The 20297-nt window shown below is 29.9% G+C and overlaps 1 protein-coding gene across 1 annotated transcript in view; it reads right to left on the bottom strand.

Annotated features, from left to right (window-relative positions):
• The window catches only part of LOC132754562 (neuronal acetylcholine receptor subunit alpha-10-like), a 60824-nt gene extending 47506 nt beyond the window's left edge, over positions 1 to 13318 (bottom strand). The window contains exon 1 of the mRNA XM_060745212.1: positions 12775 to 13318. Within this exon, the coding sequence (XP_060601195.1) occupies positions 12775 to 12826 (52 nt within the window). The 5' untranslated portion in view covers positions 12827 to 13318. The remainder of the gene's footprint in view (positions 1 to 12774) is intronic.
• Positions 13319 to 20297: the final 6979 nt, after the last annotated feature.

The following is a 20297-nucleotide window of genomic DNA, read 5'->3' as shown; positions in this document are numbered from 1 at the left end:
AATTATCCGTCAGAATGTATCTGTAACAAAGAGTGGATATATTTAGGTAGAATTATTCTTTACCCTAAACATTTCAAAATATCTTGTGTTGGTCAATCACTATTATAACGACCAGTTTATTGAAATATATAGTCAATTATAGTCAATTTGACAATGAAATAAATGAGCATAATGTCACTTAGAAAATTAAGTACAAATAACAAATCTAGTTAAATATGATAAAGCTGCCATACAAGTAAGATTTTCATTATTTAAATTTAATTTTCAAATCAGCTACTGTTTGTTTTCATAAAACAGGACACAATATGTATTTATTGATACAAAATTAAAATCTTCCTAGATAAATTGAATGATGAATTCTATATATTTTGACTGCTTCTAATGTTGTTTTTCTAAGTTTTACACTATACAGATTGATCACATGCAATAAACACAAATTAACAAATAAATACTAAGTATATTGTAAAAAAATAAGAAATAGAAGGAGCATCAAAACATTAGGCTATCCGATTTGCACGAGGGTGTATAAATCAGATTGCCGGTGTTTTGATGTCCTTTCTCTTTTGTATTATAGGTTAAATTAAAAACACGTTCCAAGTCGTCACAATATGGAACCCCAGAAACAACCCAATATAAGAGCATCTGAATATGATTTTGCTATCGTTATCTCTTTCCCTGTCGTCAAAATAAGTACACCCCAGCAAAACTTAGCCAATCAACGTGCATGCTCTAGACAGACAGTGAGTGCGGGTAACTGATACCTGCACTCCAGTTAACGCATCGTGCATGCATTGGTATACGATTTAACTCTGACACATTTTCAAAAGTAAAGTCTCCAATATATGATACAAACGTTATAAATGTCTCGTATGAATGATATTCAATTATAAATAAGTTTTAAATTGTAATATAATATAATTTAAAGAAACGTTTAAAAAGTAAAAGAGTAAAGTTTAAAATTGGGAACACAGCATATTTATGGAAATGCCTATTCCAAAATATTTATCAAACCGTCTCCATTGACGTCATGATACCACAAGCGCATGCGTACTTGTTGTTAATATAAACAGACATAATCAAGATAATTTATCAACAACGTCGTGTCGCACAAAGAAAAACAAGAAATTTAGTGAACAATTGGATGACAAATAATTGAAAATCGTTATTACAAATTTACTTAATTTAGAATAAACAAGTTAATCGACTGGAATAAAGAGGCTTTTGATGCACTATACAATTGTCCTATCAAATACTTTAATGGGGCAAGGACAACATAATGTTCTAGCTGCTTTTTCAAGAACCGATGCGTTGCTTATTTTATATCATATTAACTCAATATTATAAGAAATGAACAAGACAACCGATAAACCATGCATTTACGGTGATTTATAAGGAAACTATTAGAAATACAAGCACAAACATTTTTCAATTATTGACTACTTATTAACAACTCTTCTCAATAGGTTTTAAAGCATTTATCTAGCAAGGAAACTTTATGACATTACCACATTTAAGTTAAAGGATATACCAAATATATATTTGGTTTATCAAAACGATCAACTATTTTCATACCGTATTTGCAAACATTTTTAAAGTGCAATTGATATGAAAATGTACTACAAAAAGCACTATGAAAAAGAAAGAATAAAAAACAACAACAAAATAAGCGAAAGTTATTTTGCTCTTAACGAGAACGCTGAGGATAAGTCCAAACACATAATTTGAGTTATTTTCTAGCATGATTGTGTTATTACACGAATACAATTCTGTGGAATGAAATGTTTATGGTAACCAGGGACAGCTCTCATTTCAGTTAATTGTTAGACAATACCTTTACCGATTTTGTTTATTTCTAAAGGTGCATAGTAACATCAATGGACGTTACTTGTGTCTAAAACTCATTCAATAAACGCCGTGTTGCATTTAAATCATGATGTGTTCTTTATTGCAATTGTGATTTATTACAACAAATCACTGACAAGGGAAAAGGTCATTCATATCAGAAACGATTTACGTTAATAACGTCCTTTCAGGAATTGTTTTTTTACTAAGTGTTAGTTTGATTTCTATGCAAAAGGAATAGAAATTTAATAACCATGTTTATTGCAATAAGTAATTAAGGGACTCCATTGAAGTGTTTTTGACATGACCAGACTGAAAATATTTTTATTCGAGATTAATGTTCCATTTGATGTTGATCATTCTCCTACTCCATTTTTGAAGGTTTTGGGCCTCAGTGCAGTTCCTTTATTCTATTAAGCTTTATTGTTAGCATTTATTGACTATATGAATAGTACTGTCAGTGACCTACGAATTTCTGAATAATCGTACGCTTAAATGATAGCATAAAAACTTAAACTTGTCAAGAGTTCATCTCTTTTGGAATAACATTATAATATTCTTATTTCTATTCCACCGTACAACACACAAGCTATGAAAATAGATACATAATATTTGATCTGACATCATATATAGTTTTTCATTTATTTAAACGTCCATGATATTCTAATATATATTTCAGGAAAAGAGTGATTTACTTATTTACAAATCTGGATTGCTGTCAAAGACATTAAACAGCTGTATTTCTGTATAAACTTGTTAAAATATATTTTGCATTAAAATACTTAAATTACGGTACGAAATCAAGAGATAGTAGAATATTTCTTACAATCATACAAATACCATCTCAGCCATTGCGTAAAGGTAATTTGTGGATACCATTAAAACTGAAAGGTACTGTTCGCAGTTCAATTTTGAAGAAGACAAAAAGTTTTGTGTTCAATTCAATCTTTCCTTGTTATACTGGTATAAAACAAAAAGTAAAACTATATTTTCATTCAAGTCTTAAAAATACTGAAATAAAAAAGTATTGTATGATTAATATAAACCTTGTATATAAAAGCCACTTTGTATCATAGAACTTCCTAAGATATTATGACTAAAATAATTAGTCATTTTATTTATAAATATATTTAGTTGTATTAAATTGAAATAAACATGTTTGAATAGAATAGTTAGGTTTTGACAAAATGTTAAAAAATGTTTTTGTTCACAGCTGCAAAAATATATCAGTCTCGACTAGGCTTTATCATTATATAATTAAGCCTAAAAGTATATGTTCTGTTCTATGTTGGTTCTTCAAGTGTTTTTTTTCATGTATTCAAAATTTGATGTTTCCTCAGGAGATAATAGGTTTTGATATAAAAGCAGTTGAAATATGGTTAAGCTTCCATGCTTTTAAAATTCTATCCTCGCGGGATATAAAGCTTTTCACAATAAAATTTAATCTTAAGTCAATGTCCATACCAGGTACAACATTATGCCAATTATAGACCACTCGAGGGAATAAGGAGCGATTTGAATGCAACAAAAGAAATAATAACATTTGCCTTAATGTCAACGTACTAACCATTTCATTGCAATATGTGCTAACTCATGGACGTTGAATATTTATATATTAGTCTGTTGATAACTTGATATTATCTTTACAAAATTACGAAAAGTATCTTGGAAAACTGTAAATTTAGTACTTTTATTTTAGAGTTTGTTTTACACAATCGTTTGTTTTTAAAAAATGCCCTGTCATATGCAAATTTTCAAAAGCTAAGAGATTTCGTACATAAATACGTCATGATTGCTAATTCAAATATAGATTGAGCATATATGTACTTATTGAGATGGGTTGGAGTTGTTCTCATTTCACTTTTTACTGCTGTGTGGGTTACTGTGTACTATGTCATTAAAATCTAACAATAGAAACAGGCTCATAATGCTTCTCATGGTGGGCTAATTTGACGTTGTTTCATCGATAAAAATATAACCCTAATTGAACAAGTTCTTGATAATTATCTTATTGATTAATAAAACAAATATTTACAAGTAACACTGCTATAATTGATTCTAAAAATATATTTCAGCCTGTCAATGAAAAAGGGATTATGATACCATTCATGATTGGAAAATCAAATAAATCATTTTCTCTATTGTTAACTTAATTGTAATTATAAAAACACTACCGTCATTAGCTTAACGAACAATATTCTCCCAATCTATGATCTAAAGTATCCTGTCAGTTAGCATGGCACGTGTAAGTACACGTTCTTAAATTGAAACAGTTATCTATGTACAATTTGTATCATAGTTTGGGGACCTTTTTATTGAAAATGTGTCAGAGTTCAATTATTTACATATACATGCACAGTGCGTTAAGGAGCACTCCAGAGAGCTTGTCAATTGATTGGCTCATTTTTGATTGGGGTTACTTATTGTGACGGCAGGGAAAGGGAAAGCGATAACAACATCATATCCAGATGTTCGTCCATTGGTTACTTTTTTCTGGGGTTTCATATTGTGACAACAGGTTTTTATGTTTGACTATGATTCAAAAAAGAAAGAACATCAAAACACTCGGCAACTTTTTTAATACTCGTGGGCTACGCCCCCTCGTACGAATCAGATAGCCTCGTGTTTAGATGCTCTTTCTATTACTTGACTGTAATGTGTTTAAACTTTTTTGTTCCATGTCATTTACATGTATTTACCTTGTCAATAGGTATATGTAGATCGAGGGTATCCTACTCTATACTGTACAATGTATATGTGCATAACATATGAATTATAATAGAAAACAAGATGTTATTTGTATATATATATTAACCCAAAATAATGGAAAAAAGCTATGCAAATAATGTGCGCTTTTTGCTATCGTTTTTTTTATAGCTTTACAAATATACAGAAATATAACTTTGGATGTAATTTTGGGCAAAAAACAGCTTTAAGGAAAGTATCTAAATCATTCTATAAAATTGCTTTTTATGTCAATATTATAAATCGGTAATTTATAAATTGCTGTGCTCCTGTAGTATTTGTTATCTGTTATTTTTCTTTACAGTTGTAAATACATCTTAACAAAAAGGATATTTATTGCAGTTGAATTGCTATCTTTCAAACCTAGGATAAAGTTGCAACAGCTGAGCAAAGTTCTAAAACTGCCATACTGTTCAAAAACAGAAAATATTAAAGTGTTTGTTACCAGACAACACAATAACAGATTTTCGAATGACACCTGCATTGAACCAGGTTTTAAAGAACACGGACCGATTGCCAAAGTGATTAAAGGGTTATAGAAAATTGGAAGAGAAAATAACTAATTTTCATATGCTTCTAAAAAATTACAAAGCATGTAACGTAAAGTGTCATTCCAAAAATCTTTTTTTTTATTTCACAAATCTTCATTTTCAAAGTACCCAATACTACAGTTAATCAACTTTTTCATATAAAAAAATGAGTATGCTAAACTGATCAATTTACCATTGTTGATAAAAATTCTTCTTACCCAAGACATCTTTAAAGAGTAAATGTATGCTTCAATGTCAATCATTCCAACACCACCTTTATCAGTGTATTCTCTCAAGACTTCTTGTTATATTTTATATTGACATAACCAGACAAGTTTCATTTCAGTTTCATGACAATTATTTATGTTAATAATATTAAGTCTTGGATTTTGGCAATGCTGTAAATAATGTAAATAATTGTTAGAATATAGATCACAATAAAGATTTAAACCACTACGTTTCTAAGTTTTTCTGTATTTTTGCTCATTTTTTCGTCATAATTCATTGCCACCATTTTGTTTAGATCTACATGAAATTTCATACCTAACATAACAAAAATAAAATGGTTCAAGAAATTTTAGTTTTAATGCTCTTTCAACTATTTTATATAAAATTGTAACAACATAAAGGGTCTCTTTGCGACAACACAACCCTTAATAAAGTCGGGAAAACAAATCCACACTGACTTTGATATGCTATTTTTATACAATACATCTAAAGTTAAAAGCTTTTTCAAAGTCTATGAGAAGAAGTAAACCAGGAATATCCTTTTCTTCTGTATAATTTACAATGTCATTGAATACTCTAATACTTTCACCTATAACATTTTTAATCTGCCTTTAATAAAAACTGTTATATCGTTACTAAAATTCACTTTAAACGATTGCAATGCAGCCGGATCTTATTTTGTAGACGCAGTGTAAAAGAGTAATTGGTCGCCGGTCCTTTTTTTTTAATTTTCAGACTTATCTCCTTTCGAAATACATGTAATGGTTCCTTAGGTTTGCGTAAACTTCAAAGACCCCGATGAAAAAGCATGACTTTAAACAAGTCTATATTAAAGCCGAAAGTTCCAAGACTTTTATATGAAGCCATTTCTTTTAAAACATTTGACGCCTCATTTAGATTTATTGTTATTGGTCCTTTTTCAGATTCAGCTTTATTTTCAGATTATTTTGGAAACGTTAAGTTATTGATAAAATATTTGAAAGTATCATTAAAAGTTGTTTTGGAATTAAATGGAGAAATTTCTCTGTTATTATAAAGTTCAATCGCTATAGATTGAACTCTTTATTCCATCCAAAAACAGATTTTATAACGGGCCAATTAAAGGCGCTGTCGTTGATATGACGCGTAGTGAAGTTCATTTTCATTGATTTGCAATTCATATGATTTGAAGCATGATTGACGTTTCCCTAAATTATAAGTATCAAATAAATGAATTTGCGTACGACATATTCTACCATAATAGTATATGGCCGATGTCAGACCATACATGAAACATATACTTAAATACGTATCGATATTTCTTTTTCACCAGTTATTGACAAAATTTCGCCAAACATCAAATAAATCGTGAAAACCAAATTTGTGTTCTTGTTTTGTGTTGGAATAATATCAGTTTGATTTGAAATTTCTATTCCATTATCATTACATAAACTAAAATTGTTTTTGTTGTATTTTTTTTCTTCTAAAAACAAAAAACAATGTATTTGGTTTGTCATCATCAATAATCACTTCTTTGATCTTATCATAAAACATAACGTGTTTTTATTCTGTATTTTACTTAGTTCCTCATTTAAATTATTTAATTCCTCGAATTTATCAGCAGAAAAAGAATTTTATAAATTTTCAATGTATTCCTTAATGACTCGCATTTTTAAATTGTTTCGTTTTATATAAACTATTTAATATAGAATTCCCTGTTATTTCCATTAATAAGGTATCAAAATGAAATTTAATCTTGATTGTTGAAGGAATTTGTTCTTAACCAAGTATAACGTTTAGTTGATGGAAATATATTTCAGTCAGTAAGCTCTCTTATTTTGCATTTCTTTCAAAATAAAGGATCGTGCTTTTTAATTATTTATACTTTTATGATTATGATAGTCAAATTCTGTGTTGAAAGCTAACCTAAAATCTCCGCATAGCAGGTCATCACTGTTTCCAATTTGATCTATCTTATGAAAATGATATTATCAAAAAAATGATTATACTCATAAGGATCATATAAAGTAACACGAGTGAATCTCGTTTCGCCTTTAGTAATGTCAACATTTACATAATTACTATAATCATCAACAATTTCTCCGATTACTTTGTAATGAAGTTTGTTTGAAAGAAAAACTCCAACACCCCTTGAAACTAAGAATATATTTTGAACTCAATTCTGTGTAAATATCCTTAAATTCATCCTGATCCTGCAGACAAAGTATATCACACTTACTTTCTATAAAATATGGAAATAATTCTTGTCTTTTTACAAAACCTTGAAGTCCTCTACAGTTTACAGCTCAAGCCAGAACAAAAACATGTTATAATTAAAACAAAAAAGCAAGCCATTAAGTAAAAAAATGTATGCAGAAAATTTAAGAAAAAGCGATGCGTTCGTGAAAATCAAATCAATTAATTTGGATAATTATAAGAACTTAAATAACGAAAGCTTTTTCTCCGAACATCATTCATACTACTAGTTTATTTTCTACATTACGTTTTATAGTACGGCACTTGTGTTACGTCGCTTTTGATTATATTATATGCTTGCATTTGTCTCTTTGATGACCGACAACTTACTATTTATTTTCTGTTTACACACTTTAAAAATAACAAAAATAACTATACACAAGAACGTGCGACAATATTTGAAGAATGAGTACGATTCAATCTTGTTTCCCGAAGCATTACTAAAACTTTTGTTTTGATGAATAAGTAACTTTTCACATTTTATTATATCATGTTAGCGCGTGAGTTGTCTGCTGTCTGGAATTATACTGCAAATTATCTTCTAACCATATTTCTAGTACCAAGTGTATATACTTATAAAACATTTTCATTTATAAACATGCTAAATAGATTATAGTTAGAACGTAAATAGTATGTTCAACAAAGATATTAAGCGAGATAAGCGTGAATGTTGTTTTGTCTGTGTGAAATGAATTTTGTCCATGTAATTATATGAACAAATCATCTACATCAATCAATCAACTGAGAGTTAAAATCTGTCTTGGGAAATACAACATTCATTTTCTGTATTCTAATCCTTTACTGTCGATATTACAATTTTATTAGGCGATGCATCATGAAAGCTTTTAACGCGACTTTTGCTCAACTTTATAGTGATACACTGATAGAGCAATATCAAGAATAAACGTGAACACTTTACACATTCATTTACGAACATTTTGTTGCTGTGAAAAGATTTGGAACATGAGCCAGGTATGAACATCAAATATAATGCGTTGTTGACGTTTCTTTGTTTTTTGAGCTGATCATTCCCTTCTAACTTCTATGTAAGCACCATTTTAGCAGTCATAAAACGTGTTTATAAAGAAACTTGATGCACGTTATGTCTGGTTTATAGGAAAATATTCGTTTTAAAGATTGTAGATAAAAATGTATTTTATTATTCGTTTCACTTTAATGTTTTGTGCAATAAATTGTATGGAAGTTGAAATAGCTACGGCTGTAATAAATAATATTTTTCTTCAATTGTGTAAAGGTTAGGACTGTGATTCGACCTTTTGGTTGAACAAGATAAGCCTATAACACATGATGTTTTCTTCATGCTCATGGGTTGTATATGACAATAATTACAATCCAACCAATTTATATCAATTTGCGAATATTTGGTGTTATAAAATATCATTATATTTAGACACTGACTTGAGCTCAAGCAAATCACTTTTACATTGTGACAATATTGTATTTATCACTCACTCTGAAAAGAAATTATAGTAGTTCAAAGACACATTAAATATTCATAGTGTTTACATATTGTAATATATCATATGATTATATTGAATGCGTGTTTGATAAATAAATAACGACATTGATCAGTAATTGACGTTTATAGACTGAGATACAAAAGGTTAATGAGTGAGTGTAACAAAAGTGTTAAAGCTCCACACCAAATTCGTCTTGACAAGGCCTTTGAAAGATTAAATGCTAAAACCTCGCTTTCCTCCAGCCGAAATGCACTTGAAGTCTTCAAATCGATTTATATGCGATTATGACTTTAAAAATCTAAGAATCTACGAAAAAAGTGATATTTGTCTATTTTGTGACTATGATTTCTGCAAGCGTCTTGAGGTACAGCCACAACATTGTATTAAGTTAAATCAAATGTTAATATAGTTTACGTGGACTTTACAAAGAATATAATAATAATAATAATAATAATAATAATAATAATAATAATAATAATAATAATAATTATAATAATAATAATAATAATAATAATAATAATAATAATAATAATAATAATAATAATAATAATATTTAATAGCAATTCAATAAGCAAATAAAAACGAATGTATACAACTAACAGTATCTACTAAAGTTTTGAAAATTTATTACATATCACTGATTACGGAAGCTTATCAGGGCCTCCTCTTATCTAAAATTTTCACGTCATGTTAACTTGTTCCTTCTCGTTTTGACCAAAAACATCCCATGACGAAGTAAATATTAATACGTTATACGTAAAAGTTTTTAATCTTGACGAAAAAACGTATGTTGAATTACGTGTCCATTTGTCAATGTGAGTAACGTCTTTGCGTCTTACTAAAAATTTCAGCAAAGTCTGCTTTCTACATACTCATAGACTATGTATGACAAGAAGCATAATCTTTGTACTATTGTTTATGTTTATTTCTCACTAACCAGATAGAAAAATCCTTAAATGTTACTAAAAATAGCGGTGTTGGAAAATCTTATCTCACATGGGCTTATCTCACACTCAACGTGCAGCAGTTCTAAATAATACGCGATTCACTCCTATTTTAACAAAAATTAAACGTCAAAAGGTCAAAATGTATTAAAAATTTGTAAGCTAATCTATTAAATTGTCTACGGAATCAAAATAGATTGATATTAACTTGCAATGAGTCCTACTCTACCTAGATCCGCCCTTTCCAATAACGATCTGTTACTAAAAATAGCACACTTTAAAATATCGAAACGTTCTTCGTAAAATCGGATATTATGACACTTTGCCTGAAAAACATTCATGTTTTTTGTTATGATAACGATGCTTTTTGATGACGAATCTCATTTTGATATATTTTAATTGAATATTCGGCCAAAATAACCGAAAAAGTAGAAAAACCTTTGCAAACGGTATTTAAACGCTTTTTTGTCAACCATTGAAGTATGGACTGAATTCCTTATAAACACTTATATTTTGGCACTTTCCGTTTTTAATATCGATGTGTTTCATCATGATAACCTTGCTTTTTCATGAGGGGTCTCATATGAATTTATTTTCATCAAATTTTTCACACATAAACTTGGTCAGAACAATTTTTGCGGACGTACATGTATAATGCTTTTTAATCATAGAAAGTCAGGCGCCTAAGCCCCGCCCCCTTTTCAAAACTAGGTACATTGTAATGGGCGTAGCAAGTAGATTCACTGATATTTGTGTGTTCAGGTGAGTGAGAAAAATAATCAACCATTGGGTTAGATAGAGGATAGGGAAATCCCAACCCTCGGGCAATCGGTTCCATCGGGAACTCGCCAAGGCTCGTTCCCGATGGAACCGATCACCCTCGGGTTGGGATTTCCCTATCCTCTATCTAACCCAATGATAGATTCTATTAATCAATTTGCGAACATTTGATGTAATAAAATATCATTATATTTATACACTGACTTGAGATCAGACAAATCACTTTTACATTGAGACAATATTGTATTTATCACTCACTCTGAAAAGAAATTATAGTAGTTCAAAGACACATTAAATATTCATAGTGTTTACATATTGTAATATATCATATGATTATATTGAATGCGTGTTTGATAAATAAATAACGACATTGATCAGTAATTGACGTTTATAGACACACATTTGTGTGAGGTCGTCAATATTGTAATTACGTAAAAATGTCAGTCGCTAAACGTCTGGAAATACGGACGATCATTACATTTTGTGCAAATATTGGTAAAACACAAACAAATACCTACAAAGAACTTATAATGGCAAGCGGGGACAAGTTCAGTGTCACCAAGGCTGGTTTTTAAATGGCACAAACGCGCCGCAGAAGGGCGAGAGCCGGTAGACGATGACAACCGGTCAGGCAGACGTCCATCCATAATGCCGGACTATGTGACGAGGGTTGTCCAATATATTCGTTCACTGGTGGGATATGTTACATGTCTGTTGCATAAGAACAATAAAAACTACAACATACTATGCATCAATCTTTCCTCTTTTGACAGTAAAACAAATTATAACATAAAAAGCAAATGCCACTTTACAAGCAACAAACAATTAATACAATTACAGTAATGAACAAACCCAATTTTTTGCCGTGCGCCGGTATTACGTTACTAAGGTAACTTAATGACCATTCTTTTACACGACACGCCAGTTACCCGGCTTTTTCTTTTGTTTTCTTATTTGAGACAGATTTCCCCTTCAAGTGATATATAATTCATTTGTTTTTATTAATAACTCTTACGACAATTACTGCAGTGCACGAATTTTTTGGACAACCCTCGTACATGTAATAAGAATAATAATAAGAATAATAATAATAAATAAATAAATAAATAATAAGTATACAACTAACAGTATCTACTAAAGTTTTGAAAATTTATTATATAAACTTATGTAACGCATATTATATCCCTGATAGCTGAGCTCCCTCAAATTAAAACAGTTGCTATAATATAATTATAGAAGTAAAGTTTATCTATTACAAGAAGAAAGTTTCGAATTGTCAACTTTGAAAATATTTAAAATTGCTTAAAGTTATGATACAAAATGTTTCATCAATGAAATACATGACTCCGACATATATCCGCAAGTTGATATCCGCTCTAAATATGAGTTTATTACCCGATCTGGTCACATTTGCAGTTCCATTTTGAGTGGTTAATTAGGTGTTTAAGTTGTGTTGTTTCACCCGTTAACAAATATAAGATTTCAAATGTACGTGTATTTCTCACGAAAGTGGAGAGACCAACAAGAAAAGAGTTCATGATGGCTAGTTTCGAAAACGGGAATCAAATTAAAAGTGTTGACGTTTTGCCAATTTTCCCGCTATCATAATAGTTCAAACTAATTTGTCATTGATGCGATGTGATCGGAAGTGTGTTCTGGTAAAATGTTAAAATTAAAAGCTTGATGCAGACACATCGTCCCATTCATTTTACATTGTAGACAATATAAATTCTTAAAAATAAACTAAACAGTTCTTGTATGGGAGTTGAACTAAGACTTTGTTAAAATATAAGACCATAAAAGCATGGCAATCTGTTTCATTGTTATAGTAATATCAAACATACAACTAATTCTAAGTTAATAGTTCCAATAAATAATTTACAAAATGATGAAATCATGACCAGTCACCTCTTGATATAATGAACGGAATCTACAATTAGACAAATGATTTCATACATAAGTAAGACAAATAAGAAAGAAAAAACTTACATGACGACATGACAGCGAAGGTAAATAAAACATATCTCGCTTTGCAATCCATAATTAACACGTCAAGTATTCTTTAACACCTTCGCTAGTTGTCTAGTGTCACAAATTGTAAAAAGTCTGTGTTTTTCTTTTGCATTTAACACGACAATTCCAATAGTTTTCTACTTCCACTATAACTTTTCCTGATTGATTTATCGTAAAAATGTCCGCTAAGAGATCATAATCGCACATATTATAATCTTCCTTTGTTGATATATCCAATCATTATTAATTCCATATTTTCAAACATTGTTATCGTTTTCCCGTGTTAGAATCGTCGGTGATTGGATATTCTAATTGTTAAACCTTTCCCTCGAGTATGAAGAGTGTGTCCGCTAAAATCATCTAATCGTTTTTTTTCCGAACGCGTTAAATACTCCATGGAATTTTAACGCATCTATTTTTTCCGTTTGGGTAAAATTAGGCCAGGAAAACTATTGATAAGTTTATTGCAAAATAAATGTTTCATATACAAATAACGAATATTTTGTCTTTCTTTATCATCATGCCTACATTTAAAAAAGAAGCATGAATAACTATGCGTGTAGTAAAATTATACCATATATCAAGAAAATAGAATGCAAAAAAGGCAAGGTATTCAAATACGTACCATAGCATTTTTATGCTATAGTTATATAATGCACGCAGACAAAATTACTGGACGATTTTGTCTAAATATTTGCGTATAGATTAGTTGCCTAACTGATCGTTAACGTCCAATTAGCGTTATGTAATTCATGTTTAAATACCTTTGGTTAGACAGAAACCTTTTTAATTTATAAAGTGGCTCAAGAGCCCTTTAATAGAAATAAACCAGTGAATTATCAGTGTTTTAATGTATAATGCTAAATTGTCATGTATTCAGCATCAAAGACATGTGTAAGTAACATATTTACATGTACGCGTTAGATTAGAAAAAGTGCATTCGAGGTTTAACCTTTCACCTGCAGAAACCGAAAGTGATAAGTTATAAAACTAATAAGACAAGCCAGGCTACACTTCTGTGTAGCCTGGCCAGGCTCTATCCTGTTGTTTAAATTTTGATAATGAAATCGTTTGAAATGTGAATACTAGATTGTTCCAAAAATCCATTTCACAAAGACAACGGTTAAACGGTAAACATATCATTTAGATAATAGTATGAATCATACAAAGATTGCGAGGTTCGAAAAGTTCATGACAAACTAAATGAATTGAGGTTTCTATTTGCCCATTTATTATGTATATCATACTGTGAAATTGTGAATAAAATAAACATAAAGCATGTATCTGCGTTATTTTTGAAACCATGAAATGATTTTATCAAGTCTTTTGTGTTTTCGTGAGAGTAACGACCTGTTTAGAAGACGATTATTGTGTTTCGTCGATAATAATTAGTACAATGAATTATTAAAGAATAAAGCACTGAAGCAAATTTGTAATAAAATAATAGTTTATATTAAAAAGCCTAAAACATAAAATTGAAATTCTTACATAGATCAAGCGAAGCACTGGAAATATGGAAATCTTCAAAGAGTAATTAAGAAATATAGTCAAAATTAAATTGAATATCGATTTAAGAAACGATTCTTTGCAACCATTGGTCATTTTACACAAAAATGATAATTTTTGAAAAACCGCGTGAGTGAATGATTTGACAATTTGCATACAAGTTATTGGCCCAGACTTTCTTCAAATGGTACAGTGTCACATATTTTGGGACAATATTGCCATTCTCATCATATCAAAAAGTCAGTGGGGTTTGTTTAATATCTTATATACTGTTGGACAGTTAGTGTAAAGTTGAAGCAAAATGTATCTTTCAATGTTCTCACTCTAATTGACGTTTCATATTTAATATTGATCATAGATGTAACCCTCTTGCTCATTATTTTGTGTTATAATATTTGTTATTTCGATTTCATTTACCCGTTAATCTGCTCCATTATTGATTGTGTTGACAAAGCTCACGGAAATCCACATAAGGGCAAGTGAAAAGGCTTTAGGAAATTAATAAGTTACTTTTAGTTTTCAGGTTTCTTTATTATTTTGATATATATTAACTACATGTACTTGTTTGAACTGAAGCAATTTTCTAGTTCGGAGTTCCTTCTCCTTAAACTACTTGGTTTATCATAGTACAGAAATATCATGCTGGATAAGGTCAAGTTCACTGGAAAAACATTATGCGAATGCCTTTGATGTGCGGAATAGATGTAAAATAAATATCATATTTAGATTTTATTTTTGTTAGAGATCCTTCAAAAACTTTGTAGTTAAAATACATTATGTTATTTTGTTTTACTCAAATGACCTCACGGACATTCCCATTATAACTGGGTAATATTCTAATGAGAATTTAATTGGAACAGTTAGTTGGATAAGCAAACTATTCAGAACTCATTAAGTGACCGGTCGTTGCACCGGAAGTTAATGTTATATACATAAACACTTAATTGTGGGAAATGGTCGAATTGAATACACTGTAGAATGATTCTGTAACTGAATTAATTCATGATACCGCAAAAAATATATTCTATTATACGACAAATTGAATGCACTTAGAACTCGTGTCATGATAGACTTTGACCAATAGAACTATCAATAGAATAAAGTCTCTGTACACATGTTTGTAGGACATTTCTCCTGGTAAATAATCATTACAGTGATGTATGGTTACTATTTTGTACATGTTGATAGCAACTACGTGAATGTTGACAGGAAATTGTACAATAATAAATCTCTTTAAGTGAATGATCGGCAGAGTCAGAATTTGTATAGATGTTACCATGGAAACAGAATAATTGATGACTTTCAATAGGGGCACTCAGTTTTCGAATCACACGCAAAAATTATTAAAGTATTTTGAAATAAGATTGCTACAGAAACAGCATACCTGTCTGTCATTTCTGATTTCAGATTAAATCATTGAAGTTAAAATGTAAGTAATTGTATTGCAGATATAGCCACAAAAGCATATAAGATCAAAATTTTATCTTGGTTTGTATTAAATCATCATCATCATCATCATCATCATCATCATTATAATAAAGCATTCAGTTTATTAAGAATTCTTTTCATTTGACTGACATAATAACTTTATTTCAAATTGTTGATTAATTGGCTTGGGAACTGTTTCTTTTTGTGCCACATTTAATTCTTATATTTGGTTGCCTGAAACTAAATTATATTAGTCGATCCTGTATTATGTGGCAATATTAACCTGATACATTTGAATATTCAATGACCTTTTGTCGGTATTTATCGGATTCCGAAGTCAACCATACGGATTTTAATAAAATTTATCAGCATATCAGTTGCCTTTCTAGCCTCGGTGACAAGTTGTAAGACTTTCAGTTTGTTTAAATTTGAAGAATGTAGGTTCGAATCAAATGATTTTTTTACATTTTCTTGTAGTAAGACTTTTAGTATATAAATTTGTCGACACGAATCTCTATGATAAGTCGGAAATATTGAAATGAAACATATGTATTTATCAAAACTATGATATTAAACGCAATGCTAGATTGGAAACACAAGATTTATATACCCATGTTTCAAATGAGTTAAAATAACTCAGCTGATGAAAACTTCAAAAAGGTTTGTTCAAGATTTGAAGTACTTACCACTATACGACAACGAACATTATTATTATTTTTTTTATCGTGATTATATTATTATTAATATCCTAAGCACAAATCATAATTAATTATGGAAATTTAGGAAAAACATCAAGAAAATTAATTTAGTCTCAGGTCAATATTGACAAACAATAAACACAAATTATGTTTTACTTGATGGGAGATAACGCTGCCTTTAACAATTCTAGTATCAACAATTTGTTACGTCCCTTGAATAACAAAACCCATTTGATTCAGCTATACATGTATATATAACAGCCATTCACCTTTAGATATCTATCAGGCGTGTTGTGAGTTTTATTAAATATATTCGACAAATAGATTTAAGTGTGATCTTTATATATATTTATAGAAACTACTTTAAATGTAAAATCTTTATTTCTTCACAGTTGCTATTCATGACTAATGCATAAAGTTTATAGCTGCACTATCTGCGGTGTCTTCTCGGGTCTTTGTTTTCGTTATTTCAGCAGTTCAGGCGGATACAGACCAAAACTGATCGCTTATTTAGTAGAAAACTAACATGCATTCTTCTGTGTTTATAATTATATTATAATTAAGTACGTGTTTAAATATAAAAAGTGTGTTTTTATGTATAAGATATTCACCGAAGCTTATATAGGGGACTTGCATTTTTATGCTAGAAACGAAAGACATGATGAAATAAATCACGTCACTGTCTAATAAGTTTATCGCGCTAATCGAAGCAAAGTTACATCGGAATCTTTTGGGAAAACAAACACATACTTGCTTAATTCATTTTCGGTGAGCTGTTAACTTATTGATACTGTAAATCGTTGTCTTTCTATTACTCATTACCGAAAACAGATCTTCATCATCAGCAACAGCAGTAGCATCATTACAATCAACTTCGTCATCAACATCATCATCATTTTCATCATCATCGTCATTATCAACCTCATCATCAACAACATCAGCAGCATGTACTAGGGAATATTTTAACAACATGGTTTCATATTTATACCGCATAACTAGATACAGTCACGAAAAGTAAAGATATTTTATAAGTCTTCGGAGAGCATTCTAATATAATGCTTATCAATAAATGACTGCAAAATAGAATAAAGGGAACAAAGGTATATCTTAAACAATTGTTTTATTGAATTAATAAACATTTGATTTACATTGTTTCGGTAATCCTATGGTCCATTCTGTTGTAGCAACGAATGCCACACATGAATATTTTATGTAAACAGAATAAAATGTTCCGGAAGCAAATATGCTACTTTTATAAAGAAGAATGTTATCCTTTTAACAATGATTTCATACATTGGTCAATCACCTTGAAGGTAATAAATATACAGGTACAGGTATTTTGGAAGAATTCTTTTATTTCAAAATTGAAATAAAAACTTTTGAAGCTGATATATAGCTTTATACATTTTTGATTAATACATTTTATTAAGCCTTCGGTTTGTTGTGTCGATTCTCATGAAATAGCTCGAAAAGAGTATTTTTGTATGAGGCGTCCCGTGGCCACTTAAGGTCGTTGACTTTAAACAACTTGCATGTCACCGTTGCAGGCTCGATTCTTTTATGTGAAATAGCTATTCAAACAAAAAAGAAAAAAAGAAAAAAAAAATAAAAGAAAGAAAGAAAAAGAGATTATTTGTGTCTTTGTCGTAAAAAGCAGATAACGTTTTGCTTTATACGTAACAAGTAATATTCCCAAACGGCAAATCTGTGACAACCAATATCGAAGTAAATATTTCAAAATAAGATATACGCACTTCTATGTAATTTCCATGAAATTGATCTATAGTTTCTGTACAAACGCCTACACAAAGACATGACAAAACCAGTTGTGTTTGTCATTCAGTACTGTCTAGAACAGACAAGAACATTTTGCATATATCATTATTGTAAAAGACGCCCAAGTACATGCTGTAAATATAAAATTTTAATAACATCAAAATAAAACATTTAGTAATCATATCTTAACTCGAATATTTTTATTCACAGTTAGCGTGAAATGTACTCGGTAATTATAAAAAATTGATTATTTTTATTTACTTACTGAGCAATAGCTAAATGTTATCATTAAAATGAAATATGAGAACAAAGTTGGTGTCAAAAAGGCAATTTTACTAGCAAACCCTTATTTAAAATAATCCAAATCATTTGAAGTGAAATATCAGTAACCGCTTTATAAATTCTAACACACAAAGATGTAAAAGTAAATTCTAGTTTGAGCAAACAAAAGTAGGCCTATACACTTTAAGCTTGTCAATACAGATTTAACTCTCCGTCTCAAAATGTCCAGAAATACCGGCAGTGATTTGATATTATTAAGACTAAGTTTGAATAAGGGACAATAAGTTTTTATAATAAATATATGTAGACTCAAAATGTTACATATTATATCATTATGATGGGGAGATCGAGCTAAAGAGAAACACCGAGTGACGTCCTCAATAATTTTAGCCTTTCTAAAATTTGAAAATATTCAGTGAAAGAAACAATAGCTACATTTTTCGGGGTAGAAGAATACCGAATATTGGATATTTTGTAGCTAAAAGAGTAACGTGTTAGGATTTACAAAAGTCTTGTATGTAGGCAAATCATTTCTGAGATATATATAAAATAGATCAAAAACATAAAATCAAAACTGTGGTTATATGTGAATTAATGGAAGAAGTATTGTTCTGTCATAGATTCATGTCATTAAGTGTGTTTAAGATTATTTAAATGTTATCAAAAATTTTATTGTTAATATATGAATTGATGGTGTAATCTTAACAATAACTGCAACATTTGGGTAAACAAAAATTATTTTTAAATGTCATCAACAAAAATTTATCTCAACGCTTAAATTATCTGTATGAGTTTACATATGCCTAACCGCCCTCTGTCAATGCCGCAATTGCAATCATCCATAAAAAGGCGCGAGGCATTTTTGTTACGTCATATAGTTCGTAAATTGTTATTGACGTAATATATAATAATGTTTTTTTTCGTCAGGAATCCATTTTCAAGAGTTATTGCTCCGCGCCCACAGGCGGGGAGCTATTTGTGTTTACTATGTTTTTTGTCCATGGGCCCGGATTTGATCAATAAATCCTTCCGATTTACATTTAAAAGTAAATCCGCATTCAAGAACTCCTTTCGGTTTCTATATTGGTTTCCCCGTCGGTGATTCGCAGCATGTCATATTAATGAATGAGAACCGGAAAGCAGTTCTGCTGTACATGAATTCGAAAGCTATAAATAGCTATAAATGTTCTGATTTTTGACACTTAGGTTATAAATTTGTTATTTCCCTTTTTTAGTAGTACATGAAATTATAATTTGTTACATTTTGAATTACATTTACACACAGCATATCAAGTATACTATTAGTGATTGAATTTGTCAATATAAAGAAGATTTCAGGCATAATACTTTAACAATTTTGCTTTTGAAAATTATTTTTAATTTATATTTATGAAATTAAATGTTTAATAATAATATGTTGATATATTGGTTGTTTTGTTATAATTAAACTTTAGTATATAAGGTTACATTTCATTAGCGTCATTGGTACAGCAAATTAGAAAAAAATAAGGGTATGACTGGTGACATGTTCGGGGGTCCGTACTCGACAGGGAAAGCTGCATTTTGTGGCCTTAAGAGCGGATGGACCCTCATTAAGCATAGGCTATAGATATATATCATGACAACAACTGAAACTTTGATCTGCAGTTTGTAATGTTTTTTATGAATGGTTTTAAAGCAATTCAACAAAAAATATATATTGATCTCCCAATAAATTAATTAACAATAGTTTTTTTTTTATATATTACCAATGTCAAATAGCTTTCATATCTTTGTCGAGACGCACGAACATGATGTGAGTGAATTTCC

This window comes from Ruditapes philippinarum, unplaced genomic scaffold (genome assembly GCF_026571515.1).
Source record: "Ruditapes philippinarum isolate M1 unplaced genomic scaffold, ASM2657151v2 ctg134_1_1_1_1, whole genome shotgun sequence".
Lineage (NCBI taxonomy): Eukaryota > Metazoa > Mollusca > Bivalvia > Venerida > Veneridae > Ruditapes > Ruditapes philippinarum.
The sequence above is the reverse complement of the archived record's forward strand: the minus strand, read 5'-3'. Positions and strand labels throughout refer to the sequence as shown.